Genomic DNA, 26,184 nt, shown 5'->3' with positions numbered 1-26,184 from the left:
ATAATTTGACTCAAATGCTTGGTTGGTTGGTCAAAAAGACCCAAAATAAATTATATAGAACAATCTTAATATTAATAAATAAATGTCATATTTATTATGATTACATACAGCAGACAAGTAAACTTACACATCAAATATAGGTACAAATGTAGTTCCCTGATGAATAAATAAATTAATTAATGCTCATTCATTCATTGCTTGCTTGTTTGTTTGTTTGTTTGTTTGTACAATAGAAATAACCTATTCTTATTAGCAGATTTGCTGCTAATGCTGAATTTCTCAGTCCAATGAATCATTGTTTTTGGCAGTTCCCCCTGTAATGCAGATCGTGGCCACAGAAGTCGCAAAATCTCACTTTTAATGGGGCTTTGCTTAAATAATGACATTTCATCTGTACATGAACATTTGCGTCAATCCGTCGGAAGTTATCATACAAGTTTCTCTATTTTTTGTGGATAATAGCGATCTGTGTATTTATTATATAATGCATATAAAATTCTGTGTGTGTAACTTACACAGTAGTAGGCTACTTTCGGAAATGAGCATGAAGCTGAATCTTATGCATAATGTCGCTAATATGTTTTCCTTATTAGTGTGAACTGCACAGTGTAAGTAGCAGTGGTTCCCTCACTATTCTAATTAATTATGTTCATGTTTGTTATTAGCCAGCATAAATTGGTGAGCCGTGAGGGAGGTGGCTTCGTTTTTACTGTTGCCACAAGCACGGCTCACATCTTGTAGTTGTGCGCCTGACGCGTGATGGAGCGCACAGCCCGACTGTCCACGAGCGACTTCAGAGACAACTACTGAGCGCGCGCGCTTCAGCTGACCCGAGACCCAGTTCTGTTGTTCTTTTGGGCTTTATTCGGCACTAAAGCAGTACTTTATAAAAGACAGGGATGGTGACTGAGTGGAAGGGAGGAATTCTCTCTTCTGCGTCTTAAGCGGAGATTCAGCGTTGAATGAAACCGTCTGCAAAACCTGCCAAAAGCGCAGATGTGTCGAGAGACTAGTGCCGTTTAACCGACTATCCACAAACTTCTGTTGCTTTGATTGACACGTCATGGCATCAGTGCCGTGGAGACGCGCGCTTTTCGTCTTTCTAGTTGGTAAGTTGAACTGGTTTGTCCTGTTTATGTCTGCATTTCAACCTTTTATGTTTGTTTCTGAAATTTCACACTGACTGTAAAACTCCCCAAGAAAGCTAGAACAAATTAGAACAGAACTATCCAGTAGTTTAGTTTGTTTATCTGTCTGATAGGTTTGATAGTGGTTTATGTGAGACGTCACTTTTTGACATATCTCAGTCAGTTTTGAGTCAGAAGTCCAGTGTATTTTAGCAATGGTTTGTATGTTGGTTTCAAACAAATACAAACCAGTTATAATGAATGTAAATTTTAATGATGAAAGGAATTTACGGTACACACACACACACACACACACACACACACACACACACACACACACACACACACAGGTGCATCTCAATAAATTAAAATGTCATGGAAAAGTTCATTTCAGTAATTTAACTCAAATTATCAAACTCGTGTATTAAATTCAATGCACACAGACTGAAGTAGTTTGAAGTAGTTTCTTTGGTTCTTTTAATTGTGATGATTTTGGCTCACATTTAACAAAAAAATATGTTTAAAATATTACATTTATACATTATATTGATTATAATATTTGCTAGCCAAAACGGGTTTAATGTTTTTGTATGTTAGGCTGAATTCAGGTAAATTCTGTCAAATAGATTGGGAAATGGCCACATTATCTTGAATTAACGCTACCTTTAGTATTTTATTTTTCATAAATGTGTAACTGTTTATAAATTTAGCTGAAAAGGCTGCTTTAAAATATGCTATTTGATGACAGGTACCATATGATGTGACAACTTACCCCACATAGAGCGACAGCAATGGAAGTATAGCTAGAAGTTGGAAAATAATTTGATCCTATTTATATACTGAACTGTAATGTTTTTTGGAGAAAAATGTGTAATATTTGAATGACGAATACAAAAATCTCCTATCCCACTTAGTTTATATATATATATATATATATATATATATATATATATATATATATATATATATATATATACACACACACACACACACACACTTAGGTTGCAAATTTTGCTAAAAGTGAGAAAATCCAAAAGTGACAAGCCCACCCCGTATGGGTCAATTATCTAATTTTCTAATTAATAATGCATGGCAACCTCCTTCTGTTGGAAAGAATTCATTTCACACTTACCTTAACAAGCTCGCTGAGCATGACTAACAAGCTGCTCTCTGCTTGCCTTGATTTGCTGTCACCATTCAATTGGGATTGCTATATTTACTCTGCGAAGATTCATGTCATGCTTTCTTAGAAATAATGTCTATAAAGAATTTAACTGCAAATATGAGCTATTCTTTGTGAACTGACCTGACTCTGTCGAGTAATGCACACATATGATTCTTCCTGGTTGGTGACAGTGACAAACATGCATCTGTTTCACTGACGGTAGAAGGAAAGAGAGGATGCTGATGCACCCACACAAGAGAATGAAGCTCATGTACCTGCAGAGAAATATTTAATCAGTGTAGAAATATGTAACTCTTGAATAAACACTCCTGCTCCAGTTAAGCCTGCATGCTGTAGTGAGTGTTCTATAAAATATGTAGATTTAGCGAGGGAATCTTCTGGTTTTAAAACAGCATCAGGAACCAATTAAGTTAATTCAGGAGGAATGTATGTTAACTGATCTCTGAAATAAAGCCTGCTTCCTACTCTGCGGATGTATGCAAATAAAATTAGAATAGAAATTAGAATAAGTCATAATGCAATATGTATTCCAACAATGCAAGTATGTGTTGCATTTTCACCGTTGCTGATAATGGCCATGTAATGATGCTACAGCCTAAAGCTAGTTTCATGACTAATTACACATCCAGTTTAGTGACCCACACCTTTGATAGTACGGTAAATCTATCGCATTCAGAGGTTTTTTAACGCAATAGCAACCTGCCCTTTCCTTTTTAATTTCTCCTTTACTTTTCTCTTCATTTGCCTTTTACATTTTCCTTTCCTTTTCCATATTTTCCCATTTCTTACCTGTTTGTAGTTTTCTTTTAGTGCTTTTAAATTATCCTTCATTTTCCTTTGTTTTATCCTTCCCCCTTTTTTCCTTTCCTTTCCTTTAATTTCCTTCCCCTATATCTTTCTTCCTTTTTAGACGATTCCCACCCTACTTTCGTTATAGATGGCTGTGCCCATCTTGTCCTGCAGATTCACCAGGGGAGTCTGACAAGTCCCAGGATATTGATGGCATCATGGCTGTTAACTGCTGTCACAGAGAAAACAGTGGCTTCATGCTGTTGTTGCGAGCCGAGAGATAAATGTCAAGTACACTTTTCAAAACCGAACAAAGCTTTCCTTGTGTTCCTGACCAGAATTGTGCTCTATCCCACCAAGATTCATTGCTCTGACAATCTGACAATTGAAAGTCTACCACAGATAAAACTCTAAATACAGTAAAGGACACTTTAGCAGGATGAAGGGGAGCAAAAGGATGTGTCCTATACAGTTCTCTTAATACAGATTAACACGGTGCATTTCTCTGATTGAGGTGAATAACCTGATGGCAGTGGGCGGGGAGATCTGGACAGCCGTAACAAGTGAAGATGAATATATGGCTGCTCTGTTTCTTTGCACTTGTCAGGACAGCTTTGTATTTCATTCTCAATGTACTGCCTTAAACAGTTCTGGCCTTGAAATGATTCAGTTTACTAGGTCCTGAATCCAAGAACATTAGTAAGCATTGTGTGGAAAGAATTTAATGGTAAATGATTATGGAATTTGTTTTACCAATGGAGCCTTTAGAATTACATCCAGAGGGCTGCTGGACCAAACTAAGCATGCTTGATTGTGCACAATGGCTGCTGGAGCTGAACACAACAAATTTACCCATATTTCTGATTAGAGCTGACAGTCTAGACGTAGCATTATATTAAGATATCTCAAAACCGTAAACAAGAAGTAACTATGCCAAAGTGCAATGAATTTGATTTCCTCTGTTTTCATTGTCTTAAAATCTTTTTAGTTAGACATTAAAGCTGAAAGAAAAGTTGCTTTATATTCTTTTCATATACTCAGATGACCCTTTTGCATCATGTTTGATGCAAGGCTGCTTCACCTCCATCAACAATCATATTTTGTGGAAGAGTGCGATGCATGACGTGTTTGACCTGTATTCAGATTATAGTGTTGGAGATTTGAATAAAAAGCGCAGTTAAACATACAGCATAACAGCAAAACGTAATAAAATGATCTCATTTGTTATTTTTTAACACATTTTTTTATATTTAGTAAAAAATAGAGGTAAAGATGACTTTGTTATCTTGACAAAGAAACATTATAGGACACACATTCGAGTTTACTGGAGACTTTTATCTGAAAAAACTCTGAAAAGCAGGAGGCTTTAGTAAAAATATAATTTTAATCTCCAGCTTGGAGAAGCAGCGGAGAGTTTTCTTTTGAACAGGGTGGCATGGGCATTGAGTCTTAGCTCTTGGCTGCTGATCATATAAATAAAAACAGGCAATTTGTGCGTGAGCCCCTGCCCTTGAGATGCATTTAGTATAGTATGTATAGCTCCAAAATAAAGTGTCACTTTGTTTAATGCTCTAAAAAACAGGTGTAGCATTGAAAAATACTGTTAATATTTGATGTCTAACCTGCTGTGATGTCAGCAGGGAATCGACATGCTGGAATGTGCAGCTCTCTGCAGTGCTGCTGGATGGGTTTGGAACTCCTCCCTGCATTAGCTGATTATTCATTATGCAGATCGAGTCACCCTATAAACTGCATTGCATTGCTGTGGTATAAATTAAAAGAAACTTTTAAGGAAAAGACGTGCATTGATTCATCTACTCACTGGCAGACTTGAGATTAAGGCTCAGCAGGCTCCTCTTATCACACAGAGTACAGACAACATGGCACTGAATGTGACATTATGTGATGTGAAGTATCATTATGGGGTCCTTGGTGTGATTGTCTAAAGAGACAGTTAAAGCAGTGCCAGACAACATGCAGTGTTTTTAAGACCTCTCTGACAGCAGGAGCTCTGGAAACAAGATCTCTCTCGGCCCCCGGGTGGCATTGGCATCTCAACCGCAACTACTTGCTGTCGTGTTGCAAAACAACATCATTTTCTTTCCATTTAGATTCAGACAGTGTTACTGTGGTTAAGGATTTTAGCTATATTAATTCTTCTTATAAAGCAGTCGTATCCTTCTAAATATAGGTTATAGGTTATTTGCTCCAAAAACACTTTTTCACGATCACGTATTTTTTCATAGATGAAGAAAGTTCAGCCTCTCATTGGATGACCCTGCTAAATATTTGACAAATTATTTTTTTGTGTCGTACTAATTGAAAAGTACAAAATATTTTTTTTTCTTTGTTACAAATTATTATTACAGCATTCACATGATAAATACTCTTTAAAAGTATATAATTCGTAATTTGCAGAATTTCACCTCTCCTTGCTTCTGTACAGCTATAAAGCAGGTTTTTTGACATCAGAGTTATTGGACGGCTCGACTCTGTATATACAGTTAGAATTTTGTAGAGAATCTTTTATTCTTAACTAAAATCTTGGCCCATTCCTCACTCAAAAAGCTTGCAGATAACTGAGAATCATTTGTTTTTCATGTTGCGATTTACATTTAAATTCCGTGACCGATCCCTGAACCAAGCTTATAGATTTGGCATCACAATCTTTGCCAAAATGGCCTGATACTGCAAAAATTTCACAATGTCCTTCATACAGTGAAGATTTGCATTTTACAGACACACCGCTGGTACATGTGACCAAACTGGAACATTCTTCCAGAACTCCACTGGTATATCCAAATTAATTTTAGCATATAAGTCAGCCTCTTATGTTCTGGCCAAGAATGGTCTTCCAGCATGGCCATGCTTATCTAGTGGTGTTCTTGCACTCTATATTTAAATGTGTTTTCCTCTTTCATCAGATCATCAGATTGTCTTTGGCAGTAAATTGAGGGGTTTTCTCAGTTGCTTTGATCAAACATTTTATTCTCCTTGATGATATTTTTCCAGTTTGTATTGTACAGTTTTTTCTGGTAAAACTCATTTTAAACTCATATAGCTGCTAGTTGTGTCCCTAGGAACTTTTAGTGCTTTGAAAATCTTCTTGTAACCATAGACTTTCTAATATAATAAAACAATTTATTCACTATAGCTTTTGACTCGAGAGCTCTTTTGACTGGCAATATTTGCAACTTTAACACATGCATGGACTATGTGTAACAGCTCAAGCTAATTAAGTTTTGTTATAAGTTTCCAAAAACTTTATTGTGTTTTAACACAGATTTTTATATGTATTCTGATGCAAACACACAAATTATCTTATTTTTTTCACTGCTGAATGCTGGCGCTTGATGTAAAGTGCATTTCAATTGCTGCCTACAACAGATTACAGTGCAAGGTGTCGATTAACTCTTACAGTGAGTCACGATGACCCGCAGCAAATGACCCTCTTTAATGGGATCTAGCCGTTGGTGTAATGGCCATGAGTGATCCATCACCTGTGCAGCCAGATACGCTGACATTCATGGCCCCGGTAATTGCTTCATCACAAAGGACCTGTGCCATGTAGATTATTTTGGAATGCCATGATGGATGTTGTGCATGTGTGTGTATGTGTATGTGTGTGTGATAAGTAGAGTAAATGGTGGCATTTGCTTTTTTCAATAGTTATAAAACTTGTTACACAATGAGAGGATGAGCAAAGCAAGTGGCAATTTGTACTGGCACAGTGCTTGCTTCCATAAATGGCAGACAGTACTTGATCAGGCGGTCAGAGTAGTTCACGCACAACATTACTGGATGTTTTGTATGGGTTGCTTCTTGACTGAAAGTGTGCTTTTTACGACTGTCACCATGTTTTCCCTGCAGCATATTGCAGGCTAATGCTTCTCTTCTAGTATTAATGCAAATGTTATCATGCTTTTCTGGAGTACCCACAGGCTGTTTTTGTCCATGAAGGGATAGCAGCATCTCTGAACACTTCAATTTAGCATAAGATCAGGCTTGGACATTCACAGAATACGTCAAAAAAAGAAAACAGATTTTAATTTGTTAGTCTAAGTTAAAGGTGTAATCAAAATGTTCTCAAAATAAAGATCTATTTTTCATGCTGAACATTAAAATGTTGTGATGACTTAATTCATTTGGTAGTATTTATTTAAAATGATTACTTTTTGTTTTATTTAGACAAAATTGTATCAGCTAGTATCAGCTCAAAAATCCTGAGTAATGGTAGAAAAAAAGGTAAATCCTGTTGAATAGTTAACAGTAAGTACAATGAAAAACAAATAAATCTACAGGGCATTTCGTGCAATTTTACTGTATAATATTGCTAAATTTACAGTTTTTGGAAGCTACTTGTGAGCTTCGATTCAATGTGACTTTCATGTTTTAGTACTACAGAAGGCAGGTGTATTAACCTTATATCAGGTAATGAAATATAATTTTTTTAACTAAATTAAGTTTAATCTGTAAAACCTAAAATGTTACTACCCTACTACCCCCCCCCCCAATCAGTCTGAAGAAAATAATTCTATAAATAAATACTAAAACTTTTTTTTTTTTAGATAACATACAGACCAACACATGAAGAATTATTTTGCTATTCTAAATTTCTATTTCAAATACAGAAGGATTTTATTTTTGTAAAGGATTGTACTGATGCTGAAATGTAGCTCTGAGTTCACGGCTGACTGGTCCGAGCTTGTAAACATTCTGAGGTGGCCTGCAGCTTCCAGGCTTCCAGTGGTCCCAGAGACACATCTACAAATGACACCTCTCTCACAGCAGTGCTCCGGACTCCAGTCAGACATGCCCAAACCATTGATACAGCTGCCAGCCTAAATCACTGTGACGGCCACTACTGAAAAACTAAATAAACAGATGACATTTTGCTGAGCCATATCACATTTATTTTGAACTTATTTGGAAAAAAAAACTGATTTTTTTTTTATATATATAGAATTAGTCATTTTTACTGGAATATTTTTGTAACAGAAATCCAATAGTCTTGATAATTTGACTGTTGTGGTTCCTCCAAATGTATTTTCTTAGCTCATACCAGCCTAAACTGTCCAGCTGTTGTTCATTGTGTATATGTGTCCGAGTTACTGTACATCCCTGCTTTATCTGTCAATCTCAGCGTCTGTCTGCATCCATTTACTAACATGAGATGCTTGCTGTGGAAATAATTAATTTGACCAATTATGTGGCTGTTACACCTTATGAGAACATGACAGCTTGACACTTGCACAAAAGCACACTGAAGTAAAGAATTTCAGAAAATGAGCAATTTCAGTATAATGCATCTGTCAGCAGTAAGTGTCAACTGACATCTCAAGTGTTTGAATCTGGATCGATTTAACACAACAATACGTTTAAAAGAATCTTATGGCATTAATAAAACTTTTATTGACAGCATTTGTGGCAGAATGTCGATAACCACAAAGTTTGACTCATCCCTCAATTTTTATAAATGTGCATTTACAGTACTGCACTTGCCTTGTCTGAGAGACAGAAATGAGGAATTTTAACCCGGCATTCATCACAGTGTTGAATTAGGATCATTTTGTGGCCTCTTGAATTGTCACAATGTGTGTCATTGGTTCAAATTACCAGTAACGTGCACACATTTCGATAGTCAATGTTTGGAAACAGAGACATACTTAATATGTGCACTTCTGCATCTCCACCCTGACTCCTCCCCGAAATTACCATATAGAGTTTATAACGCCAAGTTTTACTATGCATAACCTTATCTGCATTTCTATGCATATTCCCATCCACGTGTCATCATGTTTAACACCGTCAAAGGTACAATACATTTAGGAAATATGAGATACAGACTATAAATGCCATTTGTGCAATACACAATTTTTATTGCTAAAAAACATCCCGTATCCTTATGTTTTAGAATAAATATATCAAAATATCCATAAAAAACGTTTTAAAATAGTCCTCAGAATAATAATTTTGAATAGAGTTGATCTTATTAATTTCCACTGAATCAATAGTATTTCAATTGTTTAAAAATAATTCAAATTAAATTAAATTAATGCAGTGTTGCTGATAAGGTGAACATCGTGTAGCTATTTTTAGTGGAAAAATATAGGCCTATATTTATTGCATCTTCAATGAAATTTCTGTCTGTTCTTCATGCAAAGCTTGGATTATAAAGCATGTGTTGTTACTGTTACCTGAACTAAAACATTCTGTTAATTAAAACAAAATTGAAATAAAGTATAAACATTAGATTAAAAACTAGAAATTATTTTCAGTTAGTTATCAAGACGTTATTTCTTACTAAAGACGTTATAAGACGTTATAAGTACTAAAATTACTAAGATAAAAATAAGCTTAATAGAAATATTAATAAGCAAAAAGCTAGAAAAATATAACAAAACAAAATCACTAAAACCTAAACTAAAACTAAAATGAAAACTGAAAGTATAATAATATTCATATAAATACTTAAACACTAAATACTAAAATAAAACTGCAAAACTGCATTGTGCCGCATGAATGAAATCATGTTAAACAGGTTTGAAACACTATTAGGGAGAATGAGTGACACAATGTTCATTTTTGGGTGAACTATCCCTTTAACAGTCAGCAGCACATCATAAAGCTGCATAAATACTCCTCACTAAAAAGATGATTTTGAAAATATCAGTCAAACCAGTCAAAGTTACTGAGATGATCAACTCTTGTTTAGTTCTCCTCCTTTTCAAAAGACATCTTAGAATGATCATTCTGTGCATTACGCAAGAGTCTGAGATCAAAAGAATATTAATGTTGGAAGACAGTAAAATAAGGTCATATATCAGCATAATATCAACTTTCTGTAATGTATTAGCTAGAAGTTACTGTATATTACTGTGTTTTATTGTTATATTCTAGTGTGATATTTTATAATCATAATCTTGACTTTAGAAGACCTGCATTATATTATTCTGCAACCATGCACATCACTGACAGCATCACAATGACACAAAAAGCAACTTAATGCTGGCTTCTAAAGAGATCATGCTTTGGGTTAATTCTAAGGCATCATCAGATGTATGCTTTAAGAACAAGGTAACCCCAGAATGCACTGCAACAGTTCAGTTCAGTGAAAAAAGTCGAGTGAAACATTAACTATGTAAATATACATATTTTCCTTAAGTACTGAAAAGTATTGATAAACAAAATTTTTTACCAAACTGAAATATTAAATGTCAATAATTAGTTAATATTCAGTGCAACTGCACACTGAATTGCTATTCTGTGTGTACATATACTATAAGTGGTTTGTGACAAATTGAAGTGGTTCTGAAAACACTTGTTTGTGAGTTAAGCACTTAACAGCACCCAGAACAGATGGATACCATGATCTGTGTGGCCCAGCATCCTCCTACACAATAAAACTAATTGCAAAGCATGTTTGAGAAAAGTTTGTTTTGAGCTTTAGCATCATTTCTTTTCCAATGCCACTTCTTTTTGTTATCTAATGCTATGACATTCATACATTTTTAAGTGTGACTAAAGTGTCCAAATTGTATTTGGGGCCACTGCACGCACAAAATACACAAAGTTGCAGTGATTTGTTCTCTTCCCGCCATTAATAATGAAAGGCAGACTGTCTTTCCTAATAGGCTATCTGTTTTAACAAGTTCAGCTCCTCAGGAAGCAAACATGCAAAAAGAACACCGTATTGCGCCCTGTCCCCGATACAGCAATTGCAGTCTTGGTTAAAAATTCACTTTGCATAAGCAAACATGCCACTTTTGCCTGTATGGGGGGCAAAACTGGAACGGTTTTCCGCTGTATTATTCATTTTTCCTTTCATCCATCTTCAGGGCAATATAAAAGCTTACACCTGCTAGAATTGCTTATGAAATAGAATTGCTTTGGGTGCAAAGTTGTTTAGGCCGTGTTGTCAGATGGTGCTTATAATATGAAATCACACATGTAATGCTATGATTAGTTTCTACTGTAACATTTTAATTCACACTTTGTACCTTTTTTGCATTCGCATTTGCACACCACATTTAATGGAGTGACATATTACTGACTAACTGAGCACACAGTCACTGCGAATGTCAGTGAGAGAACAGTAATGTTTACACATACAGAAACTAATGAAGTGTTCTAGTTGAAAGGTCCCTGTCATATCGGTTGGAAATTTTACTGTTTTGCACATCCAGTTCTCGGTTTTTTATATAGCTATTTGAAATGTTTATTTTATTTATTTATTTTTTACATTTGCGTAATAGGAATGAAGAGTGAATGAATTCAAGATAAGGAATTGGAACAGTGAATGGATTTTTATTTCTTCTTGTCTTCCCAAGAGAAAGAACCATTGTATATAATTGACGTTATGATTGTGTTTTAGGGAAAATGTGAGGAACACTTTCTGTCCAATATTCTGAGATTTAGTGGCTCGTATTCAAAATCTTATCACAAAAATGAACATTTTATCTCTTCTGAATGTTTCTGACTGCAGCACCAATGTGCTGAATCCCTTGGCATGCGGAAGGGTAAACACTGGCACACAAGCAAAAACAGAGAGAGGAATATTGTGTGATTGAAATTTTACCCAGTAGCTTATTTTAGAAATGTTAACTCCTGCCAAGAGGCAAATGCAAGTATAAACAGGATATGACAAGTAAATAAAACATTGCATGATGTAATTTGAATTGTAATAATGATGTGCATGATTCAAAATCAAGATTAATATCGTGGAATCCAGCTAGTTACTTATATCTAAGATATTCTGAAGTTAGTGTAGCTTTACAGTAGGTTTACTGTATCACCAAACTGGTAAATGCCCACATTCTTAACAGTTTACAACACGATTCTCATATTACATTTCTGGATAAGAGGTTTCTGTGCCTGCAGCAGTTGATTTCAGGTCTTTCCAAGAATATCTGATTGTTGTGTTGCATTAGATGAGGCTTTATAATCTGCTATATTCCATTTCAGACTCTGATATCTCTAAACATTGGAGGTTTTACTTATGGTTGCTATCTAGAGTTATTACTGAAACATATTGCCGTATCCATCTCAGATACTATGCAATATAGTGTTTTTGATGAATTTATGCTCACTTATGCATTTTGTAGTTTCATCATTCTTTCATCTCCCCGGTGCCAAGTTTATTTTTATGTGGAAAATATGGTTTGATGTTGTGATGTTACATTCATTTGCATTTCCACTCATTTCTTGTATGGCTTAAACCCTGAGTGTTTTTAGCACGTCTTTCCGATAACGATTTTTTGCCTGGTATTTTTTCACTAATACAATTTTTATTTTATTTATTTTTTTCAACCTGGGTGATCTCAGATGAAAAATTCAAAATTAATGTTTCCAAGAGGATTCACTTTGGGATCATAATTTGGAACCAACCGTACTGGGAACTGTGTTCAAAAAGAACAAGTTTTTAAATGTATGCAAAACACAAATACACTACGAAGCCAATAATCCCTGTAGGGATTCAGTTATCCAGTGATTTCCCATTAGGATCCTTCAGGATTATAATAGAAAGTCTACTAGTAAACTTGTAGACATTCCTTTTTTTTGACCTGACACAAACATGTTTCTTTCTCTTTATTTTTCTTGAGGGAACCTCACCTGTCACATAATTGATGTGATAGAGCTGTTGTTGACTAACAATGAGCCGAGGGGAGTACCTTCACTGTGGCTCTGACCCCGAGCCCGTCTCTCATACTGATCAGCCACCTTTCTTTACGGCACTGGGAGCGAGAGCTACACTGCTACTGTAGATCTCTATAGCAGAATAAAACAATAGGAGGGAAAGCAAGCAGCAGATATGAAAGAAAATGACAGTCAGACAATGGCTGCTCTGTTCAAAAGGTAATTGTTTTTCCCAAGAGCTGCACATTAATGCCATTATATCAGAGTTAATGAAATGACTCATCATTGTTTTTTTCCCCCCTGTTACATTCTATTCAGACCTTTGCTAGCATCTGGAATGTTTAATCTGTTACTGACTTTGTCGGAGAGTTTAGTTTTAAATTAAATCAAATTGACTGATCACAGCAGGATTGCTGGCTGTCTGGAAGTGATGTTCAGTTTTAAAGAAATGTCCCAAGTTCAATCAAGTTAAGATTGATTTATGTCTTTAACAAACTGCGGGGTGAGTCTAAATTAATTTCTGTGATATCAGCAACAGGCCACATTCTCTGTAATGAACCTGGAGCATTCCATTAACCGTAATGAACTATGATTAATGAGCAAGTGTCTGTGAACAGTGTTATTATTGAAACACCAAAATAGCAATGGAATTTTCTCGTTCTCAACTATTTTAACACATTATAATCATTACAGACATTTACGGAGCCCCTCACATGACACGCAGGAAAAAATATAAGGCTAAATCGTGTGCACGATTTACTAATTCGTTCTCTCAATGTACTAAAACGTGCACACGATTACTATAGCGTTCCCTCGATTTACTATTCGCTTGTTAAGTCTGACGTCACGTAGCAGCGCTTCCGTGTCCAAACGCTCTATCAGTTACCACGAGAAAACAACAAAAGGTGTTAATATAAACTCACAATGTGATAGAATACTAGCGAAAAAGTTATAATCTTAACCTTTAACTCCATACCGAAGTCCCAGATACCCAGACAATGAAAATCTAAATGTATATAAATAATATATATAAAAATGATTTGTGTTGGGATAAATCATGCACACGATTTAGCAAATCGAGGGAACGCAATAGTAATCGTGTGGACGTTTTAGTAAATTGAGGGAACGAATTAGTAAATAGTGTGCACAATTTATTTATTTTTTCTTGCATGTCATGTGCGGGGCTCCGTAGACATTCTTTCTATTGTGGCACCTAATCTAACCCTTAACAGTGTGTTTTGTACAGTATGTTTAGCATCTTATTGGAAGTAACTACTTCTGCTTTTTGCTGATTATGTGGTTATATAGATTATGTAGCACAAGTGACCGATACTGTCAACAACTCATCAAATCCCAGTCAACCAGTCGCCTTATTATTCCTATGGGAAAGAGTGAGATATTAAAAGAGATGTGGTTACTTTTAGAAAGGAAACAGTGATATGTGGGGTACAAAAGTGAAATTTAGATGTCTTTCCTTCCTCACCTTCAATTCTTCGTCTCTTGCAGTGAATCTGTCTGTGCTAACGACAGCATGCAGCAGTCACTATGGAAATGCCATTGAGGAGTTCTGCCTGGCCAAGTTCAAGCTGGACATGGAGGTTCTCGATCAGCACCAGTGGTGCAGCTGGGAGGACACAGTTGAGTGAGTGATAAACATGCCACTTGTAGAATTCAGTATATTATTGGTAATTCTTGATTCAGATTAGCTGACACATTCTCCAAGGACATTTATTTGTATCAAAGTAGATTCATTTTCATTTCCTCTCCTGTGTGATTGGAGAGGAAACTGAATAGAGTGACTGTATAGAGTACACTTTTCGTATCGCACACATTGTTTGGTTAAGCTCTCATTTATCAACTTTTGTTCAGTGCAATCCTACCTGGCAGTTGACATGGCTGCAAGTTTATTTGAACACTTCATGACAAGGTCAGTAAAGAGCAGAGTTTTCTCAGTCAGAGAGATAACATGGGTGCCCATATTATCACATACTTCAGAGGGATTTAGTGGGCCGTGTGGCACAGCTCCAGGCATTCACCGTTCCTGGGAATGCCTCAATATGCCCAGCTGTCTCTGTGACATAATGGAGGAGGTTATTCGTGGTGCCCCAGAAAACACATGATATGGAAGAACTTTCACATTTCCAGGTTAACAAGAAGAACTGTCTTGTCATGACAACTGACCCTAAGAAACTCTGCCACTCTGAGGTTAAACAGAAACTGTTGGACTCCAGTGCAACATTCGAGAAAGAGACAGATGAGAAAAGTGACACTGGATGTCTAAGCTGTCAGATCGGGGCCAGCAAGGTCTGCCAGTCCCTGTCATCAGCACTCCAGGCACTTTTGTATCTATTGTAGCTCATGCCAAGGCGCGAAATGCTGACTGTTTTACGATACTAGAAATCGTAGTACTTAGAGTGATTGTTCACTCAAAATTGAACATTTTTCCATCCTTTAGCAACCCTCATGTTGGTCCAAACCTGTATGACTGCCGTTCCTCTGTGGAACATAAAATATTTTTTAAAATGTGTGTGTGTGTGTGTGTGTGTGTTTATCTAATCAGAACTTTTTGAATACCAAAATTTTTCCAATTATACATGTGCTCCACAGAAGAAAACCATACAGGTTTGGAACGACTTGAAGATGATTAAATGATGACATTTATTTAGCTTTTCTCAATTTATTTCATTATATATATATAGCCTATATATATATATATATATATATATATATATATATATATATATATATATATATGTGTGTGTGTGTGTGTATAAAACATTACAATGAGGCACTTAAAGGATTTAAAAGTTCAAAACATTTGAAGCTTATACATTAATTATATTGTTAAAATATGTGTATTAATTGATGGGTAAGGCTGTTTTAATAATTTTTTATAAAACATTTTTCCAGGCATTTTAGCGTTTAAGGCATTTCATTGTCATGGTGACATAGTTATAAAATTAGATGTAATTTGACATAGAAAAGATTATATTCTATTTTTCATAGAAAACACATATTGTTTGTCTATTGAATATTTTAACTTACATTCACTTCCATTGGAAGATTATTGCTTCTGTCAGGTGGAATGATTATCTTAGCAAAATGCTCTCTGTGTTCATTAACAAAATTGCTGGTGTGGTTATTGTTAGTCAGATCAAAATCTCAGAATGTTGCCCTAAGGTTGCAAACAAAAACCACTGTGTTCAGGAAGATGATTGATTCCTACGGGTGTTGTTAATCTGAGCTGTCGATTATGACACAAAATGATTATTCATATTTCCTGCTTGACTGAATATGTCAACTATATTAAAAGCGAATTCCCTTTAAACAGTGAGTCATACATAGTGCTAACTGTGTATAATGGTTGGTAATAATAAACAGTAATGACCTAGATCTCTGTTATTTTATTTTATGCTTTTTTTTTTCTTTTCTTTTTTTACATTATAAGTGCTTCAGCCCACCAAACAAAAACAAAGCCTTAACATCTTGGCTAACAATGCTTTAATGTCTTCAATTCTAAATGATATGGATGTGAGCAAACTTCAATAACAAGCACAGAGGAGTTTTAGCTGGCTTTATTTAATATATAGAGTACATTAATAAGGACTGATGATGCCACCACACTGTTTTAAAACAATTGGAAATGCATGCTATAAATCTGTTACGACATAAAGTTAACAATATTACTTTCATGATTCAGTGGAGTATTTTTTTAACAATCAAATTAGACTCCAGGCACAATTTATCAGCTGTCCTAGAGAAGAGCAGTTTTGCTCAAAGGTAGGGATCTCAAGGTGTTCTCAGATCTGGAAGCAAGATCAAGTGCCCCATGCACCTGTGAAACAGCACTCATTAAAGTATGTATAGCCTCTTGGCTCCCTCCATTGCTCAGTTATGCACAAAGCACCATCTAGAGATAGCCACAGGTCTAGGATGAGGTCTGAGAAGCACGGTAGAACAGCAAGTAGCCTTCAATGAGCCTCAGAAGTGGTGAGGTAAGACTTATCGAGCACTGAGGGCAGTCGACTGCAGGTAATTAAGGTTATACACAAACCATCAGAGGAGGCCAGCACTCTTGTACTTCAGCAAATTGTCTCACCTGAGCAATGGAGCATTTAACTACTTCGGAGGGAACCGGCAAACCAACCTTTTTGCCCTTCTAGGTGTCATTCCTGTGAGTGCCGGTATGCTCATTAAACTCCTCTTTAAGCACAGCCTGGAGGTGAAACAAACTTGTAAAATATATACAAAATATTGACAAGGCAGAGCTAGGATTTTAGGCAGGTGTTTGCCTGAAACATAATTTCCACTTTTCCGAGAAAAAAAAAAAAAAGATTAAGGAGCAGATGTTAAAACCTCACTATGAAGTGTTTTGCTACTAATTTAACAAGCACAAAACAGACCCCAGCAGATTTAATCAATTACAGACATTAAATCAAAGTGGAGACATGAAAATCCTGGAAATCCTTTTGTGGTTTTTGAGTTATTGTAGGACATTATTTGAATGGAATAGTACATCAAAAAGAAAAGAAAAAAAGAAACAAAAGAAAATTCATCCCTCATTTTATTCCAAACCTATTTTTCCTTCTCCTGTGTCACACAAGAGATGTTTTGCAGACTTTCTGTCCCCAAACAATGACAGTGCAGTAACAGAAAAAAAAAAAAAACTAAAGTTGATATTTGTACAGCAATAGTTATATTTTCATTTCAAACAACAGATAAGTTACTGAATAAAAAACCTTGTTGATCTTTGTCACTGTCAGTACCTAGTTAGTAAAGAAAGTAATGCCTTTATGTGCTTCAGGACTTGGATAATCTGCTAATGGTTACATGACAGTTTGTGTTCTCCTGAACAACGGAAAGGCATTTAGAAAGCATCACTTCATCAATTTAAACTCAAATTTGACCAGAACATGTCTGTTCTGAATCTTTCAAATTTGCCTGCTGTATGTAATCAGATTTAATTTAGGGTTCACTTCATTGCAATAATGAGGTTTTGATGTATGTAATCTGAGTTTTTCAAACTCAAGGGTTATGCTCAAAAACGAAAGACCAAATGTCAAACCTATGTGTTAAAAAAGTGTAATTATTCTGCTAATAAATGTTCTTTGTTTATATTTGGACTGAATTATGTTATAGCTGCTAATTTCCCTTAAGAAAAAGTAAGAGGAATGCTTCCAGTAAATTCTTGTGACTAAAGCTGTTATTAATCCAGACACGTAATGGTCATGTTTTCAGGCCAGAAAATATCAGGGCTTTTTCCCCCTAGACCTCTCCTGCAATCTATTCCATAACAAATAAGATCCTCTTCAAGCCAGTAATACATCTGAGGTCCTGTAAATCCAGCTCAGGCATCTAAAGGCAAGAAGAGAAAGCAGAGTGATTAAGGATGGCAAGGAAATACTGAACTGTAGAATTGCTGGTTCACAAGTTAAAAAGTAGGAAGTGAATGCAGTGGTATGGAGAAACATAAAACTTTCTGTATGAAAGTATCACTATATAGCTTCGTACTGCTATCAAGATGTAGTAAATTCAACAACAAAAATGTGTCACCCGACTGCTTAAAATATTTTTGGTTCCTTTGTGGTAACTGACAAATCAGGCCTCATCATCCCACTGTGAAATTCCAGCAAACCATCATTTAAACCCTCCAGAATGCTCCATACTGTCGATAAAGCTTAATTTGTTTTGAAGCCAGATTCCTGCTGCTGCTCTCTATGTAGTCACAGGCTTTAGGTTCTGATCCAGAGGTCCATCTGTTGCCCCGAGCATGCACTATTCACATTATAGCCAAGGTGTTTGTGGGATAGTTTCCAGTAGCTCTGTGGAATGTGACCACACTTGAAAGTATTTAACCCCTTTGTCAACCTTGATGACATTTAATGACTTTAAAGAGCCGACCAAAGGGTGTCACCTTATAGTATGTTTTGACAATTCACATACCCTTTAATATGCCAGGGACAGATATCAACAGCTTTCATAACTGCAGTATAGAAACATGCTCAACATGTTTTAAAGGGTGTTCTGTGAGTTTATTGGTTTTGCTACAAACTGTCCTCACTTGAATCTCAAAATAATTGTCTCTGCAAGTATTCTTGTAAACACAGTCGGTTATGTCTTAAGTGATACATACTGTAGGTATGGTATGGTAACCCTCGTTCCCTGATGGAAGGAATGGAGATGTCACATCGCTGACTGACGAATTGGGATATGGCACTAAACAAGCCAATGCACATTGGCATCTTGTGTAATTTTATCGCAGTGTAAGTTAAGTTGTAAGTTAAGTGAATCATTACATCCCTATATGCTATAGTTGATCATGTTGATTTGTTCACAGTAAAGTTTATTAAGGCTAGTTAAATTCATTTTGGGCTACCAAAACCTGAAGAATGCCTGCCCGAAGGTCTACGAGGGATTTAGAAATTTTGCGAGTCCTGAATTGTAACTAAATTTAGGCTACCTAATTTATTTCATGCAATAATTACATTTTGGTTTACTATACAAAAATGTTGAGTAAGAAAATGATTGGTACAGTGTATTATTTTAACACAAGGTGAAATCGCAATGTACTGCAGACTTTGCAAAGAGGCTGTTACTGAAAGCTATTATAGATTATGAAACCACGTCTGTGATCTCTGTTCTGTGATTGGTTATAGTGGCAAGAATCTCTCACGTCCCACAGCCTGAGCAGTGAAAGTGACAGCCGTAGTCATGGTCTCTGTGTGTTGATGTTTGTCCCTGACTAGGTATATTTAGTGGCGTTAAACCAGTTTGAAATTCAGTCTGCCGTCTTACAAAACTGAGCTCCAGGGAGACTTTGCCACCACATGGTCAATAGAGAAACACACCATCAGTCACCCATTATGACTGAAAGACTTCCTGAGGTTTATATTAAACTCAGTATATTATGGTTACATTTATTTTAAGGTGTCCTTGTTACAGTGTAATTATATATTTAAGAAAAGAGTAATATTAACAGTATGTACCAACTATAGGGTTAGGATTAGGGTTAGTTGTGTGTAATTATGCATAATTTACAGCTATTACTACAGTATGCATGACAAGGACATACATGACAAGGACACTGTAAAATAAATTGTTACCAAGTTTTATATCACATTAGTTTCTCCATGTGCAGTATCTTCCACTTGATCCTTATAGTGCTGCCAAAGATTTCCCCCTAAATGAAAATATGAACCCTGATAATAAAATAATGCAAATGATCATTTAACTAAATATGATAGATTATTTGAAAGAAAAGCTTTCTTGCCAGTAAATAAAATTGTTTATATTCATTTTTACAATTAGTGACTGTCCCTCCTGTGATGCCATTCCCCCACAACCAACAATTCAAGCTGCAATTTTGTCCTAATTATGCAAAGAAATGCAGCACCATAAAAGTAGATCCAGACCTAAATTTAAGACATTCTGATTCTGCCTCAACATCTTTTTTATTCCACACAAGAAAGGCATACGGGTTTGGAGTGACATGAGAGTAATTGATGACCTCAGTACAAAGACATCACTTGTTGTCTCACATCTGCAATCATTGCATCTTAACCAGAACTGCTTCATCTGATCTGTATTCACTTGCTAATTGCATGATAATAGGTTTTGACAGGGCAAAAATGAAGCTCCTAGGGCTCCTTATGATTAAACATCCAAATTTAACTTGTTCACTAAATGATTTCCTCTTGAACTGATGCTACAGGGTGAATATTGCCGCAGCTGTTTCTGTTCAAGCTGGTGATGATACATTTGACATCTCTTCTTCATCACTCTGTGCAGTTGGATATATAAACACAGAAACTTGTTGAAATGCTCGTTTGTCTCCACAGCAGACCAGAAACCAAAAGCAAATTTTTTAAGCGAGCTGAGCACATCTCATTCTGGTTTGATGTGCTTCTAATGAATTAGGCAGCTGGTCTTGCAACTGAAATGGCTTTCAAGTTACATTAATTTATTATGGGGTTACAATGGCATAGTGTTTAAAGCAATTAGAGAATAAAGAAAACATGATGACTGATGTAGAGGTGGATGGCACAACCTTATGTGCACAGCTTTATAACATACACTGCAATCCACCTGGAGAGGATATGATATTATTAGACTTCTGATTTGCTCATGTTCATGGTGGCGACCTCTTTAGTGGCCTTATGAAATGTCACTACGGGACGTTGCCTTTTATACAATTTTATGAATCTATCTTTTGCCCTTTACAAATGTGCTCTTCTATGGCTTCAAATGAGGCCACAATATATTATAAATGCCTGTTTATTCTTTTAATTCTCTATGTGTTGTGCTTTGGCTGTCTCAATACCAAAATTGCAGCAGATGGTACCAATAATGTGTCAAAGGTGAATGCATGAGGCTAATAAATACAGTGCTACTTTCCATTATTAGCATGCTATTTAACTGGGCATTGTGGAGATACAGTAGGATGGTTCTCGGTCTATTTTAGTCTTTATTGTGAATGCTATAAATACAGAGGCAGACAGAGCCGGTCAGGGGTGTGAGCTCAGGGTCAGTCCATTAACAGAATTGGTTTAACACAACCTGGAACTTTAATTCCAGTAAAACGGACTCACTCCCACCACCATTACTGAATGTCTGCCACAACTGTCTTTATGACTGGTACCCAGGCACACCAATGCATTACCGTAACAAAAAGAATTAAATACACACACACAATTATATGATCATTATGAAAGTGTTGTACATGGGCATGAAAAGCAAGAAATATTTAAAAAAATATATGCATAGTGCTGCTCAGTGCTTAAATTACAGTTTCCAAGCCAATCCTTTAAACCCCTCTCTTGAATTTTTAGTAGTTCCAGTCATTCTCCACTGGCTTCTTTAAATCATTCCCATTTCCTTTACCAAGCACCCTTAGCCTCTATAGCCTGGCTGTGCACACAGGGGTGACCTAGACACTCATATGACACACATGCCTCTTTGGGAAGATGAGACATGCTTTTTGCTCTGCCTGAGTGTTTGAGCTGCCAGCCTGCGAACCATCTTTATCCCTCAGGGTGAAATGTGAGGGGAGGGGGTGTACGGTCTGCTCCAGCCCCCAAAACAGGCCCGGAAGAAAACTCTTGATTAAAAGTCTGCACTGGTTATGCCAGGCATCCCACGCTAGGCTGACTGGGCTTATAAATAGACGGCCCAGGGGAGGGGGGATCGGGGTTTAACATTCACACAGGGGCCTATTAAGAGCTCCTCTGAACTCACTTCATGAGCTCCTTCAGTGGGGAGGACATCATCTTCATCACCGTCATCATCATTATTGAGGCGATCTCATTCCAGAAGGGCTACTTAAAGGTCACTGAGAGAATCGTTTCAGCTTAATAAAGGCAGTTATCAAGCGTGCTCAACCACAAATATGCAGACATGCATTTTATGGATGATTAGTAACAGCACGAGCGAGATTCAGGTGAACCTCAGCAAATAGTTAGCACATGTGTACTCCACAATATGATTACAGTCTTGAAATCTTGCAGGACATGAATATTTCATTGGGCTTTTATATTTCAGCACATGAAATTTATATGAATTGTGTAATTTCTGCATCGCTGCATGGCGGCACCAAACTTAATGGCAAAAATGAGGGTTTCAGATAGGTTTGTTTGCAGAGATGAGAGGGTTTCTTCGAAAATGAATTGCTGTACAAATGACAAACAAACCTGATGATTTTTATTTGAATGTCTTTTGTACTGCAATAAAACAGTTCTACCAATAAAAAGTGCCCTTTTAGTAATAATGGCAAATTGAAAATAGAATAAGAAAATATAACAAGAACATTTCTGTAATGGCCATTGGTGATGAGTGTTTAAACACATTGCTTTGTGAAGCTTTGAGACCTTTGCATTATTTTGATTTGAACCAGTGTTGCCAAACGTCCAATGTTGCTTTGTCACTTCCTAGCTGTGGAAACGTTTCAAAAGTTCAAAGGTTTGTCACTAGGGAGCAATCCTAGTGAATCCATCAACTAATGTCTATATGTTTTCTTTTTTTTACCTTTTTGTAATGTAGACAATTTTAATTAAACAATTGTATGATAAAAGGAGGCATAGCAGTCTTTTATAAGCCAGATTAGCCAAAGCACAGCAATTGGTTTAATTGTTTCACAGTTGCAAAAAGCTCAGTTTGTCTGATCTAGTGGCCACTGCAGTGAGCTAAATATTGGCATGTTAAATTGCTCTAAAAGAGCAATGTTTTAAAAGTGCCACACTATTTACACTCTTTGAGAAATAAACCTACGAACAGCTTTCCTGCAGTTGGCTCTGCACATCTCCTACCTTCTAGAGGCCAGGAGAATGTATTTCAATATCAAAAAGAAAAGTAAAAAAATCACACACTTCACATTTAAATCGCGTTCTCGTTTTCCTGACTCCTTTAAAAACAGGAGTTCAGCTTTAAAAATGTATAATATCATCTTATGCAAGCAGCTGACATTACTCTCCCATTTGCTCTCCTATAGGTCCTATGGGGAACTGACCAACTGCACGTTCCTGGTGGCTCTGAAGATGAACTGTTTCTGGCCCAACCGAATGGTGGACGAATTCTTCATCCGGGTGCACAGGCACTACTTCCATGATTGCGCAGTGTCTGGACGTCTGCTTCACGATCCACCTAATCGGATCTTGGGGCCTTTTATCGTGGTGCCTATTCTGGTGACACTACTCATGACTGCTCTAGTGGTGTGGAGGAGTAAACGCAGCGAGGGAATCGTATAATCCTATACAATGAAGTACCTCCACACATAACAATAGAGAAGGAGATATCTAACAGTCTGCAAACACTAAGAAAGAAAGTGGTTGTGTATCCACTTATAATGAACGCTGTCACTGTGTTATCTCCACTCAGATAACATACAGGTCATTTATATGGACAAAATATTTAAAAACAAATACTACGAGGTAGTTTTCAACTAAATGTTTTGTCATGCCTGCATTTTGCCAGTAAAAGATATCTCCAATCTGTATGCAAGTCATTATCACAATGATGGATACGTTTCCCTTTGCATAGACACACACCAAACTAATGGGAGGACACTTTTATTCCCACGTGTTTGACAGACCTTTACTGTCATTTGAACACTGGACTCACCCATCAACCTCAATGCATTTCACACTCATAAATGTGCTTTGTACCAAATGATAACACTCATTCAGTCATGATTAATATTGTTTTGTTGGTTCAAGAAAGAAAACTAATAAAAGAAGAGGGCAACGACCACAAACATGCCAATAATATTTACAATATCAGTGATCCCCAAAATCACCATTGGATATTGTAAGACACTCAAAAAGCTGTTGGAGATTCAAAGGCTTTGTCCAAAATCTAAAGTGAATGTATCTCTCATAGACAATGTTCACAATGCATTGCTACATCAAAATTATCAAAGATTTTGGGGAGCTGTGATAAATTGATACTTTTCAGTATTGAATGAAATCAATAAAAATCTAAAAATTAAAATAAAAAAAAGACCCAATGTGGTGGTGTTTTTTGTATTTATGTGTTTGTGTGTGTACTGTGTGTGTATATATATATATATGTGTGTATATATATATATATATATATATATATATATATATATATATATATATATATATATACACACACACATTGCAGTTGCACATGGTTCTTTTTTACAAGGTCATGCAATTATTTTTTTTTTTTTAAGAATATAAAATAATAAGTGTGGCTTATCATGCAAATCATAGTAAAATCTATGTGCATTTACATATAGTATATACAACACAAATGGCATGTAAATTAAATTTGTACAAATTTGTATTACTTGTAATAATAAAGTCATTTTCAATGCACCGGCAGATGCAGACAGTCACCAGATTAAAATATCACTTTCTCAGACATTCCAAGACTCAACAAACAATCAGCGAAAATAAGTGGTGACCAGCGTCAAGCAGGGGTAACACTCTGGCCTGACAAAACTGACCTGGTGTCTGTCAGTGCAGTGTGAATTGGGATAAAGACTGCAAACTACTATTTAACATTGTTTTTTTTTTTTTTTTTTTTTTTATCATCAAGACATGATAGAATGTCACTAGGGACAATTTGTTACCTGTGTAACATTTAACCTTTTAGTAAGCTTAAATTTCAAAATTGTTCAGTTCAGCGTTTTGACAAATCCCCCGATTAAGTAACTCTGCCTAAGACAGGAGACATCTATATACTTCAGGCAATAGACAGTCAGGCAGCTCATCAGGTTCTGGATCAGAACTGTAGTCTTGTACTGAGAGTGGCTATCAGAAACTACTAGAAGCAGTGAACCAAAAAGAATCACTGCATTTATTTGGCATCTCTCATCTCATGGGCTCTCGTCATAAGGTCATGTCAAGGGAAAATATTTTCTTTCTGTAGCGGAGAGCAACCTACTAGCTAAGATGCTTGCAGAATATGTTAGGGAATAATTCATGTATTAGCACTAAAATGATGTTTTTATTCACATGGTTCTGCTAATTGCATTTTTAAAGTTATATCTGTGTATCTCTGGAGCTCTGTAACTACAGAGAGTGGTTTAAAAGACGTTGGCGAAGTGGAGAGTGGCACAGAGACGGTAGACTTTCCTAATATCAGCTGAATTTCAAAGCCTCTGATTTATATTGCAGTTATAATAAAGCCATTTGCCCTTGACTCTTTTATTCAGCAAATTTCCCCTCATTAGGGGTTTGATTGCAGCACATCATATGCTGTCAGCAGTGCTTTAAGTGGCCCAAAAGAGGTGCCGGTACTCTATTATAGCCTATATATAATTCTTTTTTTTTTTTTTTTTTGATGACTCCCCTCATCCCCTGAGGTAACAACAACTATATTGAATTGGTTTTATATACAGCAGTCAACAGACGACCTTATAAAAAATAATAAATCCTTTTATTAGTTTGTGGATTTGCTTGAGCTAGAAAGAGCTACTGAACATAAATAAACTGTGCAAAAGGATTTTGAAAAAAATACCCTTAGAATAGGGTGACCAGATGAGATTGGCTTAAATTCGGGACGGGGGTGGGGGGCTTATGATATTAGACTACGTAGCCTATAATAAAAGATAATGAATTTCTAACCTTAACTAAACACATTTTTATTCAAAGATCAACCGTCTGTCTTTACTCTTTAGTCTGCCACAAGAAACAACAACATTAAAAAAGAAAAAAAAAACAAAGACTGTTGTAACAGTGCGCAAATCAGACCTTTCTGTAACGCTGACGCTAATGAGCTTAAACTTATTTTGTACACAGTGCCGCGAACTGTCAATCACTCCTGTACGCGTGCATCACTGTCCTCCTCGCAGGTGCAGCAACTTGCACTCTCTTCATCAAGATTTAAAAATCTAAATTCGTGCCTAGCCGCCTACGGTATTTTTTTAGAACTTAGAAAAAAGATGCTGCAGCCAATGAGCAGCCGGCGGGGGCTGGTTGCAGG

General features: G+C 36.2%; 1 protein-coding gene and 1 long non-coding RNA gene across 2 annotated transcripts; one reads left to right on the top strand and one right to left on the bottom strand.

The window, feature by feature from the left end:
* Positions 1–443: 443 nt before the first annotated feature.
* LOC132152972 (receptor activity-modifying protein 1-like) lies at positions 444–24,242 on the top strand. Its single transcript, XM_059562020.1, has 3 exons — positions 444–1,109; positions 14,245–14,380; positions 23,222–24,242. The coding sequence occupies exons 1-3, from the start codon at positions 1,064–1,066 to the stop codon at positions 23,475–23,477; spliced, it is 438 nt and encodes a 145-aa protein (XP_059418003.1). The 5' UTR covers positions 444–1,063; the 3' UTR covers positions 23,478–24,242.
* Positions 2,238–3,201, bottom strand: LOC132152455 (uncharacterized). Its single transcript, XR_009436518.1, has 3 exons — positions 3,103–3,201; positions 2,430–2,567; positions 2,238–2,346 (listed from the first exon to the last, which is right to left on the bottom strand). It is a non-coding gene; the product is annotated as an uncharacterized LOC132152455 (long non-coding RNA).
* Positions 24,243–26,184: the final 1,942 nt, after the last annotated feature.

This window comes from Carassius carassius, chromosome 11, assembly GCF_963082965.1.
Source record: "Carassius carassius chromosome 11, fCarCar2.1, whole genome shotgun sequence".
NCBI lineage: Eukaryota > Metazoa > Chordata > Actinopteri > Cypriniformes > Cyprinidae > Carassius > Carassius carassius.
The sequence above is the reverse complement of the archived record's forward strand: the minus strand, read 5'-3'. Positions and strand labels throughout refer to the sequence as shown.